This window comes from Puma concolor, chromosome D1 (genome assembly GCF_028749965.1).
Source record: "Puma concolor isolate L17-30 chromosome D1, mPumCon1.1.hap2, whole genome shotgun sequence".
Lineage (NCBI taxonomy): Eukaryota > Metazoa > Chordata > Mammalia > Carnivora > Felidae > Puma > Puma concolor.
The window spans coordinates 115,112,539-115,126,360 of NC_141676.1; the positions used below are offsets into that span (position 1 = coordinate 115,112,539).

Sequence of the window (13,822 nt, forward strand, 5' to 3'; positions counted from 1 at the left end):
CATTAAATACATTTCCTACCTACTCAAAATAAAGTATTGATAATATTTCTTATATCACTATTAAACCTTATTTATGTGTTTACTTAAAATTTTTTTAATACTTCAGAGATTAATATTTATAACACTCTCAAGTTAGAAGGCCTCAACTCTCAGTATTACCTGACACAGCAATTTCCTCTTGAGGTTCTAATTCCAAAATGGTAAGAACTGTACACTCTGAGTAGCATAGTTACTGACACTGTGGCATATGATTAAGGATTTGTAAAATATGGTACAAAAAATTCAAAAGGTAATTTTTGTTTTTCATATCATATTTTCTAATAGAAATAATGTAAATTGTGGGAAGGCTCTCTAGACAGCCCATCAAATCTTACTTAGCCCACCTGGAAACCCAGGCAGGGTGTTAAGTGGTCTTGTAAACATGAATGAGAAGAACCCCATTACCAAGGTACCCACTGTGTAGTAAGAATAATAAGGTATCAAAGAGTAACAAGCATCAATCAAAAAGACCTTACATTAAGTGTAGTATTAGAAGTACAGCACACATGTGTAAATTAGAGGAAGTTAATTCTGCGACCCAATACAGCACTGCAATGAAAAATAGCGAAACACCTTTCATTAACACAAGGAATGAAAACCAAGTTGACTTGGTGATGGATCTTTACTTCTAGAAGTTGGTGATTAAAGCAAAAGGAGGAAAAATAGTAAAACAGTTTGTGGAGTGCATATCTGTATGACATTATCTCTAACAATTTTAATGGTATTTTATGTTTTGACTGGGTTTTCCTCCCAATTTCTTCATTTTAAAGAAAGCAAACTTAATGTGTTAAAAAAAGTGACACTTTCAAATATTTGTGTGTGAAAGTAAATTGCTCTAAAAAAGGACATTTTGGTACTATATACAAATTCTCTCTGGGCTTCCTGGGTGGTTCAGGCAGTTGAGCGTCCAACTCTTGATTCTGGCTCAGGTCATGATCCCAGGGTTGGGGGATCGAGCCCCATGTTGGGCTCTGCACTGAGGAGCCAGCTTGGGATTCTCTCCCTCCATGTGCCCCTTCCCCACTCTCGTGTGTGCTCAGTCTCTCAGTAAACTGAACTAAACTAAAATAAAAGTATATGTTGACCCAAACTCTCCAAATTTAGAAATTGCCACCCTGAATAAACATTAAATGAGGCAAATATAAGGATATCCACTGCAATGTTTTTTGTAACAGCAAAGACTGAAAAGAACATGTATGCCCATCTAACAAAACTGCTTATAAGTAAGTACATAGATATGGTGAATACAAATAATATTTTAAAATTAGGCATTAAATGGTTACTACTCTTTGTTTTTTTTTAATTTGAGAGAGAGGGAGAGAGAATCCTAAGCAGGCTCCATGCTCAGTGCCAAGCCCAATGGGGCTGGATCCACAACCCTGGGATCATGACCTGAGCCGAAACAAGAATCAGATGCTCAACTGACTGAGCCACACAGGTGTGCCTATTGGTCAGTAATCTTTAAAAATCTCTGTAATGTTTTGGTTAATAAAGCAAAATACAAAACTGTATTTGTAACATGCTATTTGAGTTAAAAAGACTGTATGCATGTCTGAGTGTAGATACATAAAATGTTTATTTATACAATCTTTCTTGAAGGACACCCAAGAAGGGGTGAACAGCAGCTGTCCTGAGAAGAGAAACTGGTGACAGGGAGAGAGAAAGGGAACAGACTAAATTTTAGGTGCGAATCATCTTGTAGCTTTTTAATTTATACCAGGTACATGTATCACATAATAAAAAAAATGTAATTTCATTTAAAAAACAATTCCTTGTTTTCAGTACAGTTCTTTCACTACCACTGTTGTTCATGAACCCGTCAGCACGAGCTGCTGTTAGGGGCGGAGGCTCTAGAAGAGGTGGGCCCGGTCACTGCCAAGCTCTGCAGGCTGAGGTAAGAGTCCTCCGGCAAGTTAACTGCCATCAAGACCCACGGGCCTTCTTTGTAAGGTGACAAGAACAAGTACACGCTCCTTTACGGGCAGTGTGCAGACTGTGTGGAAACAACACGTCACTGTTTTACTTACTACCGCATCAGCGAGACACATCTTTATTGGCAGGTCACGTGCAAGGCACTTGTACACATACACTGCTCCATCTCATCCTCGCAAGAAAGGTAAGCGTGGTGAGTAATCCCCATTACACAGCTGAGGAAACTGTGGCTTACTAGAGTTCAGTAACTTTCCCCAGGTCACCTGCTAGGAAATTCGAGAGGCAGGACTCAAACCCAAGTCTGTGACTTCGGAACCCACGACCCTATTCTGACATGTAACTGAAACAGAGAGAGAGGCTAAAACAGGGACAGGCTGAGGAACAAACAGAAGTGGACAAAGCTAAAAAAAAGATGGGAAAAATTAAATCTGGAAGGGATGCAATTTACGGCTGAGATAGGCATTTGGCAAGAACAGAACATGTTCCAGCAAAGATGGCCACAGCAGTGGGAAAGGGTGGCCTATTGGTCGTGAGAACAATACCAGGCAACACCTATGGCGGCAAAGAGCTGGATGAATTCGAGGACCAGGAAGAAGTCCACTGTGGCTGAGTTGCAGAGACCAAGTGGGAAGAGGGTTCTGGGACGATGCTGAAGACAAAGGACCAGAAATGTGCCTATTTCTTCACAAGTACACTAGAAAGTCATTTGATGGGTCGTAAGCAGAGTAGTGAAATAATCAAACTGCCATATTAGGAAAATGATTCTGGCTGCTAAATGGAAAAATCAAAAAGAACAGGAAATGATCTCAGAAAGTAGTACAGGTAAGCGGTAAGGTACTCAGAGAAAATAGTGGAAAGAAATGCACAGATTTGAACTGTATGTTGAAAGTAAAATCCACATGACTCGGGAATGAACCGGGTAGGTAGGCTAAGAAAGAAAAACATACCAAGAACAATTCCTAGGTTTCTAGCATGAGGAAATAAATGGATAAATAAATAAATGGATAAAAGGATCAATGCCTTTTACTGAGAGGGAAACATGAAAGGAAAACAATATGCGGAATTCAGTTCTGAACTTTGAGATGTCTATGATGGATCAACCACAAAAATGACACCGAACAATCACTGAGGGTTTATTATGGTTCATGCCTTGTGGCGAACAATGTAATTCAGAGATGTGAGCTACGTATACAGTCCTGAAGATGAACAACAAAGACAGAATTAGAGATAGAAAGTCGTAAACCATGAACCAAATTATTAAGTAATCCCAGTCGCTGAAACTAAATTGGTAGGAATGCTCTGATACAAAAATATGCACAATTTACAAGAGGTCCAACACATGTTCTCACTCACCTGTGGAATGTAATTTCGTCTTTCCTGACATGCAGCATGAAACCACGCAAAACTAAAGAGAGCGTGAGCTCGATGGATGCTGTCTTTTTTGCTGATTTGCTCAGCAGTCCAAGATTCGTAAGTGCGCATTAAATTCTTCTTCAAACCTGGAGGTGACTGAAGACAAAAGATTGACCCCTTATTGTCTCAAATCTTCCAAATTAATATTTAACATGTTTGAGAACATACTTTAATAAAGAAAAGTTTTCACCATTAACCACCCAATTTGACTTATTTTATATTACTTCAAAAAGTATGTATCTAAAACTAGTTTTAAACTCCTTGTAAAAAGGAGTTTAAATTTATATCCAGTACAAATTCAATACTTTTCAAATTTAAAAAAAAACTATAAAAGCAACAATATTTAAAACAACCCAATAAATTTTACATGATTGCCGGAGCAACTGGGTGGCTCAGTCGGTTAAGTCCGACTCAGTCGGTGGCTCAGTCCGACTTAGGCTCAGGTCATGATCTCACAGCCTGTGAGTTCAAGTCTCACATCGGGCTCTGTGCTGACAGCTCAGAGCCTGGAGCCTGCTTTGGATTCTGTGTGTGTCTCTCTCTCTGCCCCGCCCCCGCTTGAGCTCTGTCTGTCTCTCTCTCCCAAATAAACAAACATTAAAGTTAAATTTTCTATGATCGTTGAGGTATTTTACTGAAACTAAATCATACACAAGGAATGTGACACTGACTGTTAGGGGCACATGGTTTTTCCTCTGCTATGAACACGCCCCCTTCTGCAGGTGCTATCTGAGCTTCTGGGCCCTCCCTGCACTGTTGACATACAACGCCAACTAACACTCCCAGCACATTAGACCACTGGAGTTCAAGTGGGGATTAGCAGATACCACTAGGCTCATAAACACAAATTCAAATCCACAAAGTGTATATTGAACTAGTACTCAGTCAGAAAGCACTTATCTACATGTCCAGGATCGGTTTATATTGTTGAATTATCCAAATGAGAAAGATGAATTTCAAATTCTTTTTGGAAAAGTGTAAACTAAACCCACTTCTTGTGTGTTAAAAAAAAAAAAATCCTTTTTTTTAATCAAACACATTTGTCTATTAATCATAGGTTTCCTGGAGAATTCTTCTAATGTTAAAAAAATGTGCATTTATCTGAATTTATTTTAATTAGCTTTTTTAAAAAGTAAAACTTTTCCTTTAAAGAATGCCTGCTACAGTCAGTCCCTCTGCGATCCTTTCCATGCTGTGTTTTTCTCAAATAAAAAGACTTCTTCAACATTAGAAGAAAATACCATTGATTTACTAAGTACATATCCATATACTTTTAAAAATAAAAATGTTTCGTGTTTATGAAACAGTAACAAAAATTATGACAAAATAGGCCAAATTTTCTGAGCACTACTTGATAAAACGTGAAAATAACAGAAAACTAAATATCCACTTAGTTTTTAAAGCACTAAAGATTACATAAAATGAACAAATCATAAAGAATTAGAGAAAATCAGACACAAATATTTTTGAAAAATAACAAAATAAAGACACTAACATGTCCAATTATGGGATAAGGCCTAGCATGTAGTCAACTGCAAATTCACAGACATAAAATAATTTCAATATTACCTCAAGTAAATATATATTAGTTAAGCATTCAACACAAGAAATCAGGAATACCAAAGGCAAATAGAAATCTAAGGGAAACTTAAAAAAGAAGAATAAAGCAGGAAATTCAGTGAAAAGCATTAGTAGAAAAAAAGCAAATTATTAAGTATGACATCAGGTTTTTGGAGTGAATTTTTAAAAGTCTGTCAACTAATCAAAAGAAGAAATAAACAATTAGATAGAGATGTAACAACCTTTAAAGATAATATACACGTGTGTACATACATATACAGTAATAATTTTGAATATAATTAACTGGACTATTTTCTAAAATAGTTAATTATCTATATGGAATTAAGAATTAGAAAAAAATACCAATTCAAATAAAATTTCCATTAAAAGTAATCAAATCACCTCCTGAAAGAAAATCCCGGCAAAGGCTGTACATGAAAATATTCAAGAACAGTTCTCCTGATAAATTAATTCTTCATGTACTGTACGTGCCAGGTAGTATGCAGTAACTACAATGCTCAAGAGAAAAAATAGCCCCTATCCTTTTGGCTACAACAATTCACCGCTAGAATATACAGTCAGGGTGTACTGGGAGAGCAGCTGAGACGATTTTGGAAAAGTTCATTTTACTAGACATCGTAAAGACTTGATTGACATGTTTCCAAATAGTGAATGAACTTTACATTCTGTGGATTAACCATTATCCTTTTTCTTCCTTAAATGAGACTAACATCTTCAGATAAAAAACAAGAAATACTGATCTAAAGAAACACGTGACTATAATCAATATGAAGACATTTTTCTTCATAACAAAGATCACACAAAACAAATTTCTACAAACAGAAAAAAACCAAGCAGAACCTCTTCCACCAGTTTTAAAAAGTTTTAATTCCATTTACCATTTTATTTATGACTTGGCCCAGTTACATGGTAACATTGCAAACACACATAGTTTTGGATATGTCAGAAGAATGATGGGCTCAAACAGGAAACCCACACTGGAACTCTTGCTCAGCTGCTGTCAGAAGACCAATAAGAACACCAGATACTCATGTGCAAAAGAAGAAGTTGAACCGTCCCTTTATACCGCATATAAAAATTAATCCACTCTGCACTAAAGACCTAAACTTAAGGCTATAAAACAATAAAACCAGAAGGAAACATAGAAGGAGGCTCCATGACATTGGCCCTGGCGATGACTCTTTGGATATGACAGGGGCACAGGCAACAGAAGCCAACACCAGGCAAACAGGACACGTCAAACTTTAAAGACGTCTAGGCTACAAAGGAAACAGCACAGTGGCGAGGAGGCACCATGCAAGGGAAGAAAATATTTGTCAACTATACATCTGACAAGGAACTCCTCCAATTCAATCAAAAACCCAGTTAAAAATGGGCAGAGGACTTAAGACCTTTCTCTAAGCCAATATGCAAACAGGCAAGAAGTCCACAAAAAGATGTTCAACGTCACTACTTACGAAGGAAATGTGGTGAGACACCGCTCACACCGTTAGGATGGCTGCTGCGCACACGCACACACACGCACACACAAATGACAGGCAGCACTGCAGGGATCAGCAGAAGGCAGCATCCTTCAACAATTAAACACAGAATGACTTCTGACCTGGCAGTTCCACAGAAGCCCTGAGAACCAGCTCGTGGAGAACCAGTTGTGCCGTCGTCATCCCTGCAGCATGACGCACAGCTGTGCAGAGACACGCACCCCCCCCCCCGTGTCCCCCACTGCTGGATCAAGATGACGCCACATGCGCACACATGGAATCGCGGACCCTCACAGGGAAGGAAGCCCCCTCGTGTGCGTCGATGGGGAGAAACCCTGAGGACGTTCCCACAGACAGTGTGACAGGCCAGGCCTCAAGGACAAGTCTTCCAGGCGCCCCTAGGCAGGCAAACTCCTGGAGACACAGAGTGGAGGAGGGACAGCCAGGCCCCTCCCCCTCCAGAGACGGGAGAAGGGACCGGGGAGTCTGTCCGCAGCGGACAGTCTCCACTGGGCAAGATGAACAAGTTCTAGGGCTCTGCTGCACAAGAGAGCACACATGTCACTACCGAACTGTGCCATCAAAAATGGTGAAGATGGCAAATTTTATGTTTATGTGTCTTTTACTGATACAAATACCGAAAAATGAAATAAAATTTAGAAGGAAGATTTAAATTTATTTGGATAAACATCATCTGATGCTATTATTTATGGTTCTTTTACCTGACCTACACAAAATGTGTTTTGTTTGAGTACAGCTGCCACACGACCTGACAACAATTTCAGGTGTGCAGCACGTGACTGGACGAGGGTGGCATCACGCCATGCTCGCCACAAGCGCAGCTGCTGCCTGTTGGCACACAACGCTGTCACACCACCCCCCCCCCACTGTGTCCCGCTCACTGTGCCCTTCCTCCCCGAGACTCACACTACCGCGGGCAGTCTGTACCTCCCGCCGCCGTCCCCCCTGCACCGTCAGTCCGTCCTCTATTTTTGTCCGTCTGCTTTTTGTCGTTTGTAGACTCGATCACCACATTCCACTTAGACTGGACTCACGTGTTCGTCTTTTTCAGTCTGACTTATTTCACTTGGTTAATACCCTGTGGTCCATCCACGGTGTCGCAAAGAGCAAGATCTCACCCCGTCACGGCCGAGTAATCAGCCACTGCAGACACCACACCTTCCCTGTCCGCCAATCTACGACGGACACTTGCGGCTTCCATAGTTTGGCTATGATAAATAATCCCACAATAAACACAGGGGTGCATGTTTCTTTTTGAAATAGTGTGTTGTTTTCTGTGGGTAAATACCCGGCAGTGGAACTGCTGGGTCGTAGAGTAGTTTGATTTTTAACTTTCTGAGGAACCTCCACACTCCAGAGCACCTCCAGAGCAGCTGCACCAGTTTGCATTCCCACCAGCAGTGTAAACGGTTCCCGTTTCTCCGCATCACGGCCAACACCTGTGGTCTTCTGGGTTGTTAATGTTAGCCACTCTGACAGGTGCGAGGTGGTTTCGATTTGTACTTCCCTGATGATGAGTGATGCTGAGCATCTTTTCATGTGTCTGCTGGCCACCTGCTTGTCTTCTTTGGAAAAATATCTATCCAGGTCCTCTGCCCATGTATTAATCGAATTGTTTGTTGAACAAGACAGTTTTACGTGTTCTGTAGGACAGACAGTCCTTTACAGAGCTGTAGGAGGCATGTGGAGGTTAGTGCACTTAGACAACTAGTGATTCAAGGTTCAAATCTTCTTACCTCGTATGTGATCTTTAAACTTGACTGTAATAAAATAGGAGTAAAGTGGGGATGAACTTCTGCAGTCAGCCACAGACGAAAGGTATCTTTAGGTTGAAGAGTATTTAATTCCTGGTTTATAAAAACAGCAACAATAAAAATCTACTTCAATATACACACTAATTTCCATTTTAGAAATGTATTAGTAGTAACTTTTTCCTACTGAAATCCTTCTGTGACATTCTGATATATTTCATTCTGCTGCTTATTTGCTCTGTGACCTTGGGTTCTAGGATTTACACCAATGCTGAGCAAGGATAATATGAGTGCGCATCTTGTGAACCGTGTACAACACTCGTAGCTGCACATGATGCACAGCAAGTACAAGACAAGTGTTAGCGGTAACCAATGCACCTCAACTGGTCACCACCTTCTGGACCTTAGGTTCTCACTGCTTTGATTAGGGCTTCCAGAGAGTTCTAGCATGAGAGCGCTTCCTTTATTGGGAACGTTTGTTGTATCCTACTTATTGCCTATCATATAAAGTCAAAACTTCACCACACAAATTCCTCGGCCTGTGCTATCTGCTGCAGTCACTTATTCAAATTTCATGTCTGTGTCTTCTTGAATATTTTTCCTTTCTACCTGTTATGCTCTTTGGAACCTGAAAATTCTTACTCATCTGTCAAGTTAAGTCCAAGTCTTAGGGGGATATTTTCTCCAACTCTTCAGTACCAGTCCCAGGCACATTAATCCCTCAAGACACTTTGTGAACTGTCTTCTGTAGTATTCACTATGCTACAATATAGTTACTAATGTGGGCTGTCTCTTCTACACCAACTTCCTTCCTACGAGCAGGTACAAATTTTGTATGCATTGAGCACTTACGGCAACTGCTAGCTTTTTTTCTGTACTAAACAAGTGTTTGTAGAATAAACAAATGAATGAATGACAAAAGACTTGTTAAGAGTTCTAAAAGAGTGAAAACTAAAATTTATGTTAAAAAACATAATCTATGTCTGATTCTAATATTTACTATTTTAATGCAAAATACAGAAGGTGACCACAAAAAAAAAAAAAAAGGCAAAAGAATTGGCCATAAAAACACTGTGCTTACTTAACATTGTATATTGTAAAATGTATCTACACTTACTAACAATTTAAGAACGTAAAATTTACATGAAATTTTGGTTTAGGTTAGCACACTTTTAAAGAAAGGTAAAAAACACACATTCATGATAGAGTTGGTTTGAAAATAAATTTGCAAATTTATACCTAAACAATTTATCCTAACTCCCCAAAAGAAAATTTAAAAAAATATTTTAAAGTTTAAACTTTTTTATTATCATCTACCTTATATGCTTCAAAAAGTTCTAATTAAGATTTGCTTCCAGGGATGCATGGGGGGCTCAGTCGGTTAAGTGTCCTACTTCGGCTCAGGTCATGATCTCTGGTTCCTGAGTTCAAGCCTCACGTCGGGCTCTGTGCTGACAGCTCAGAGCATGGAGCCTGCTTTGGATTCTGTGTCTCCCTTTCTCTCTGCCCCTCCCCCGCTCATTCTTGGTCTCTCCCTCTCTCTCTCTCTCTCTCTCTCTCTCTCTCAAAACATGGATAACCTTTAAAAATTTTTTTTAAAAAAGATTTGCTTCTGGGGCACCTGGTGGCTCAGTCGGTTAAGCAGCCGACTTCAGCTCAGGTCATGATCTTGCGGTCCGTGGGTTCAAGCCCTGCATCAGGCTCTCTGCTGACAGCTCAGAGCCTGGAGCCTGTTTTGGATTCTGTGTCTCCCTCTCTCTCTGACCCTCCCCCATCCAGGCTCTGTCTCTCTCTGTCTCAAAAATAAATAAATGTTAAAAAAAAAAAAATACATGTTAAAAAAAAAGATTTGCTTCTGAGAAATCATTGTAATTGTGTGTTACACAAATAAATAGCTATCGATCTATTATTTGGAAGAAAAAGCAGAATTTAAGCATTTACAGGTCTTCTTTACATGTTTTAAAACATACGTGATTTATCAGACATGAATTATATATTTTTACACATTAATGGTTTTCTCAGAAAACTGTCCTAATAATAGAATTCCTCAAATATTTACATATACCTCAGTTTCCAAATCTGTGTCTTGTTTTGATTTTATGAACCACCACCGTCCATCAATTAACTCACTGAGTCATGAACTCATTCAAAGATGTGATCGCCTATATGTTGTGAAAGGTGCTACAGGTGCCATGTACTAGGACCACACAATTTTTCGACACATTACAATTAGGTAAGGGCCTCTGTCAATCTATTCTATTCTCAATTATATGTCTGCCACATCAATTAAACTAATTAACTCACCCTCCTGCTTAAGACCTCCTTTGACTTCATCCTAAGAAAAAAATTTCCAAATTCTTCTGCATGGTTCTCAGGGTATTCCACAACCCAGCACCACTCTGCCACGCCCAGCCCTCCCAGCACATTCAAGGTCATCTTTATTCTTTGTACTAGGCCTGTTCGTCTCCCCCACTAGGTCTCTATTTGTGCTGCTGGAATTAACCAGGCTATCCTCACCTGCCTGCCTGCCTTCCCTCCCCCCTTCCTTCCCTTCCTTCCTTCCCTCCTTCCTCCCCTCCCTCCCTCCTTCCTCCCTTTCTTCCCTCCCTTCCCTCCCTCCCTTCCTTCCCTCCCTTCCTCCTCCCTTCCTTCCCTCCCTTTCCTCCTCTTTCCTCCCTTCCTTCCCTCCCTCCTCCCTTCCTTCCCTCCTCCTCCCTTCCTTCCCTCCCTCCTCCCTTCCTTCCCTCCCTCCTTCCTTCCTCCCTTTCCTCCCTTCCTCCTCCCTTCCTTCCCTCCCTCCTTCCTTCCTCCCTTTCCTCCCTTCCTCCTCCCTTCCTTCCCTCCCTCCTTCCTCCCTTCCTTCCCTCCCTCCTTCCTCCCTTCCTTCCCTTCCTCCTCCCTTCCTTCCCTCCATTTCCTCCCTCCTTCCTCCCATCCTTCCCTCCCTCTTTCCTCCCTTCCTTCCCTTCCTCCTCCCTTCCTTCCATCCTCCCTTCCCTCCCTTCCTCCCTTCCCCCCTCCTTCCTCCCTTCCTCCCTTCCCCCCTTCCTTCCCCCCTTCCCTACTTCCTTCCTTCTCTCCCTCCTTCCTTCCTTCTCTCCCTCCTTCCTTCCTCCCCTCCCCCCTTTCTTCCTCCCCTCCCTCTCTCCTTCCTTTCTTCCCTCCCTCCTTCCTTCTTCCCTCTCCTTTTTTTTCATCCTTCCTTTTTTTTTCTTCTTTCTTTCTTTCTTTCTTTCTGCCCCTACACTTAGCTAAATCACGTGCAACTTTCAAGCAACACCTTGTCTTAGGAGTCATCTCTAACTATCCGAGGCCACAATCATCTTTTTTAAGGGACAGAATTAAGTTAGGGTTTGCATTTAAAACCTGGCCAGCAATTTGCTCTGTCTAGAGGCTAGCTTTGCTCTGGGTCCGTGTGAATTCAGTCAAGTGACTGCTTCGGTTTCCATCCTAGCCTCCCAGGGAAGTCCTGTTATTCCCCTGACTCCTCTCCATCCTCTCTCCCCACACAGACACTGCAGACCAAGAGCATCAGGAGAAAGCAATGGTTTGAAAAGGCCTCCTGTAACCCTTTAAAACAGCTACCTACTTCAGTTCTGGGAAAATCTCCCTAAGCCTCCCTTCGATCCTGATGAATAATTTCTTGGTTCCCCTTAAACGCTTTCAAAATAGAGACCTTTGTACACATCCTAATAAAAAGGCCCCCACCTTCATTTGTACAAATGTATATATTAAATGATTAACAGGTTTTAAATGATTTCTCGTTAAACGCTAACTTAAAAAAACATTACATAACGCATGACACTCTTTGGAGATCACCCAATTGACTACATTCCGTACTATTTACACCACACTCATCTGAATCTACCTTTTCCAGAACTGGCAGCCAAGACACCACAAGATGTAAGTTCTTCAAACACAGCCAGTCCCCACTGCGGGCACATTCCTTCAGCATCTGAATCGCTAAATCGGCTTGACCCTGACCCATAGCAACCTGCAAGACAAAACACAAGACTTGTTGTAGTAAACACCCACTCCAGTGCCTAGCACATGGGGACTGCGCTGACGGACCACTAATTACTGTTATTCTAGGCCGATGAGGACTGAGGGCGGGCACGCCTGAGACTAGCTGCACACGCAGTCCAGTCGTGACCTTGACCTGTGAGGGAGTCAAGCTTCCACTGCTCCGTCCATCCTCCTGCCACAAAGCCCAAAGGCCTTGCTCTGCTAGCAGACCCGGAGAGCGGGAGGCCTGCGGCCCAGTGGCCATCCTGCTTGAGAGGAACTAGGAATGCCTTGCTTAGGTTCCTTATCTGGGTTCTCAGGATAAATAAGTAAGTAAGTAAATAAGTAAGTAAGTAAATAAGAAATTAAGAAAGAAAGAAAATTAAAAATATAATACAAAAAACAGATCTGATAACACAGAACACAAGAGATTCAAATTATCCTGCTTTACATACTGAACCAACTCAGTTTTTTTGATGAGGGTTCTAAATTTTTAATGTTTGTTTATTTTGAAAGAGAGAGAACGAGCAGAGACAGAGAGAGAGAATCCCAGGCAGGCTCTGCACTGTCAGCGCAGATCCCAACATGGGGCTCGATCCCATGAACCGTGAGATCATGACCTAAGCAGAAACCAAGAGTCAGATGCTTAACTGACTGAGTCACCCAGGTGCCCCGAGGGTTCTAAATTTTTAATAAGAAATACCACTGTGTTGCCATTTCCAACAGCTGTCTTATTTTTGTCTTTCCTTAACAGAAGATTTCTAATACTTTTCTATTTATTAAAAACAAACAGTGCTTGAACTGTTTTGATGCACCTAATCTTCCATTGTTAAAATGCAAAAAAAAAAAAAAAAAAAAACCCACAAAAGACAAAAAACAGAAAAAAAACAATTTGCTGAACAGAAATTATAGATAATAACAGACAACTCAAGGGCGCCAGGGTGGCTCGCTCAGTTGAGCATCAGACTTCGCCTCAGGTCATGATCTCATGATTCCTGGGTTCGAACCCCATGTCGGGCTTTGTGCTGACAGCTCAGAGCCTGGAACTTGCTTTGGATTCTGTGTCTCCCTCTCTCTCTGCCCCTCCCTCTGCTCATGCTTGCTCACTCACTCTCTCTCTCTCTCTCTCAAAAATAAACATAAAAAAAATAAAAATAGACAACTTAGGATTCTCCAGGAAGCCTCAATCATGTGAAAAAAATCTTGAAGAGTCATAAAACCTCAGAAAAAAACATTTACTACAAAAATTTTAAAATATTTTGTAAAAACCACATCAGGAATGTTTTGAGAAGACGGTTAGCCACTCATCCCCTCAAAAATCTACACCACTGCTTCTTAAATTAAAAATTAACTTAGCATATGTAGGCAACAAAGCAACAAAACTTTAAAATAACAGAATTATATCCGTATTTAAAGGCTTTCCTACATTCCAACAACTGTGGAGGACGTTTCAACAGTCAAAACTACTGCAGCTGCAAACAGCTTTGTGCTTTTGGTAAAAGCATTGCTGACAGTAGAATCCATGGCCAGGCCGTCAGCCCAACAGACAGGGCAGGGACTGAGGAGGGATGTGTCCTTATCACAGCAGGAGCAGGGTGA

The 13,822-nt window shown here is 41.1% G+C and overlaps 1 protein-coding gene across 2 annotated transcripts in view; it reads right to left on the bottom strand.

The window, feature by feature from the left end:
* Window positions 1–13,822, bottom strand: part of DYNC2H1 (dynein cytoplasmic 2 heavy chain 1) — a 341,612-nt gene that overhangs the window by 144,860 nt on the left and 182,930 nt on the right. For both annotated transcript variants that reach the window (XM_086679269.1, XM_086679270.1), the window contains 3 exons: window positions 12,087–12,212; window positions 8,204–8,314; window positions 3,325–3,480 (listed from right to left, as the gene is read on the bottom strand). In XM_086679269.1, the coding sequence (XP_086535395.1) occupies window positions 3,325–3,480; window positions 8,204–8,314; window positions 12,087–12,212 (393 nt within the window). The remainder of the gene's footprint in view (window positions 1–3,324; window positions 3,481–8,203; window positions 8,315–12,086; window positions 12,213–13,822) is intronic.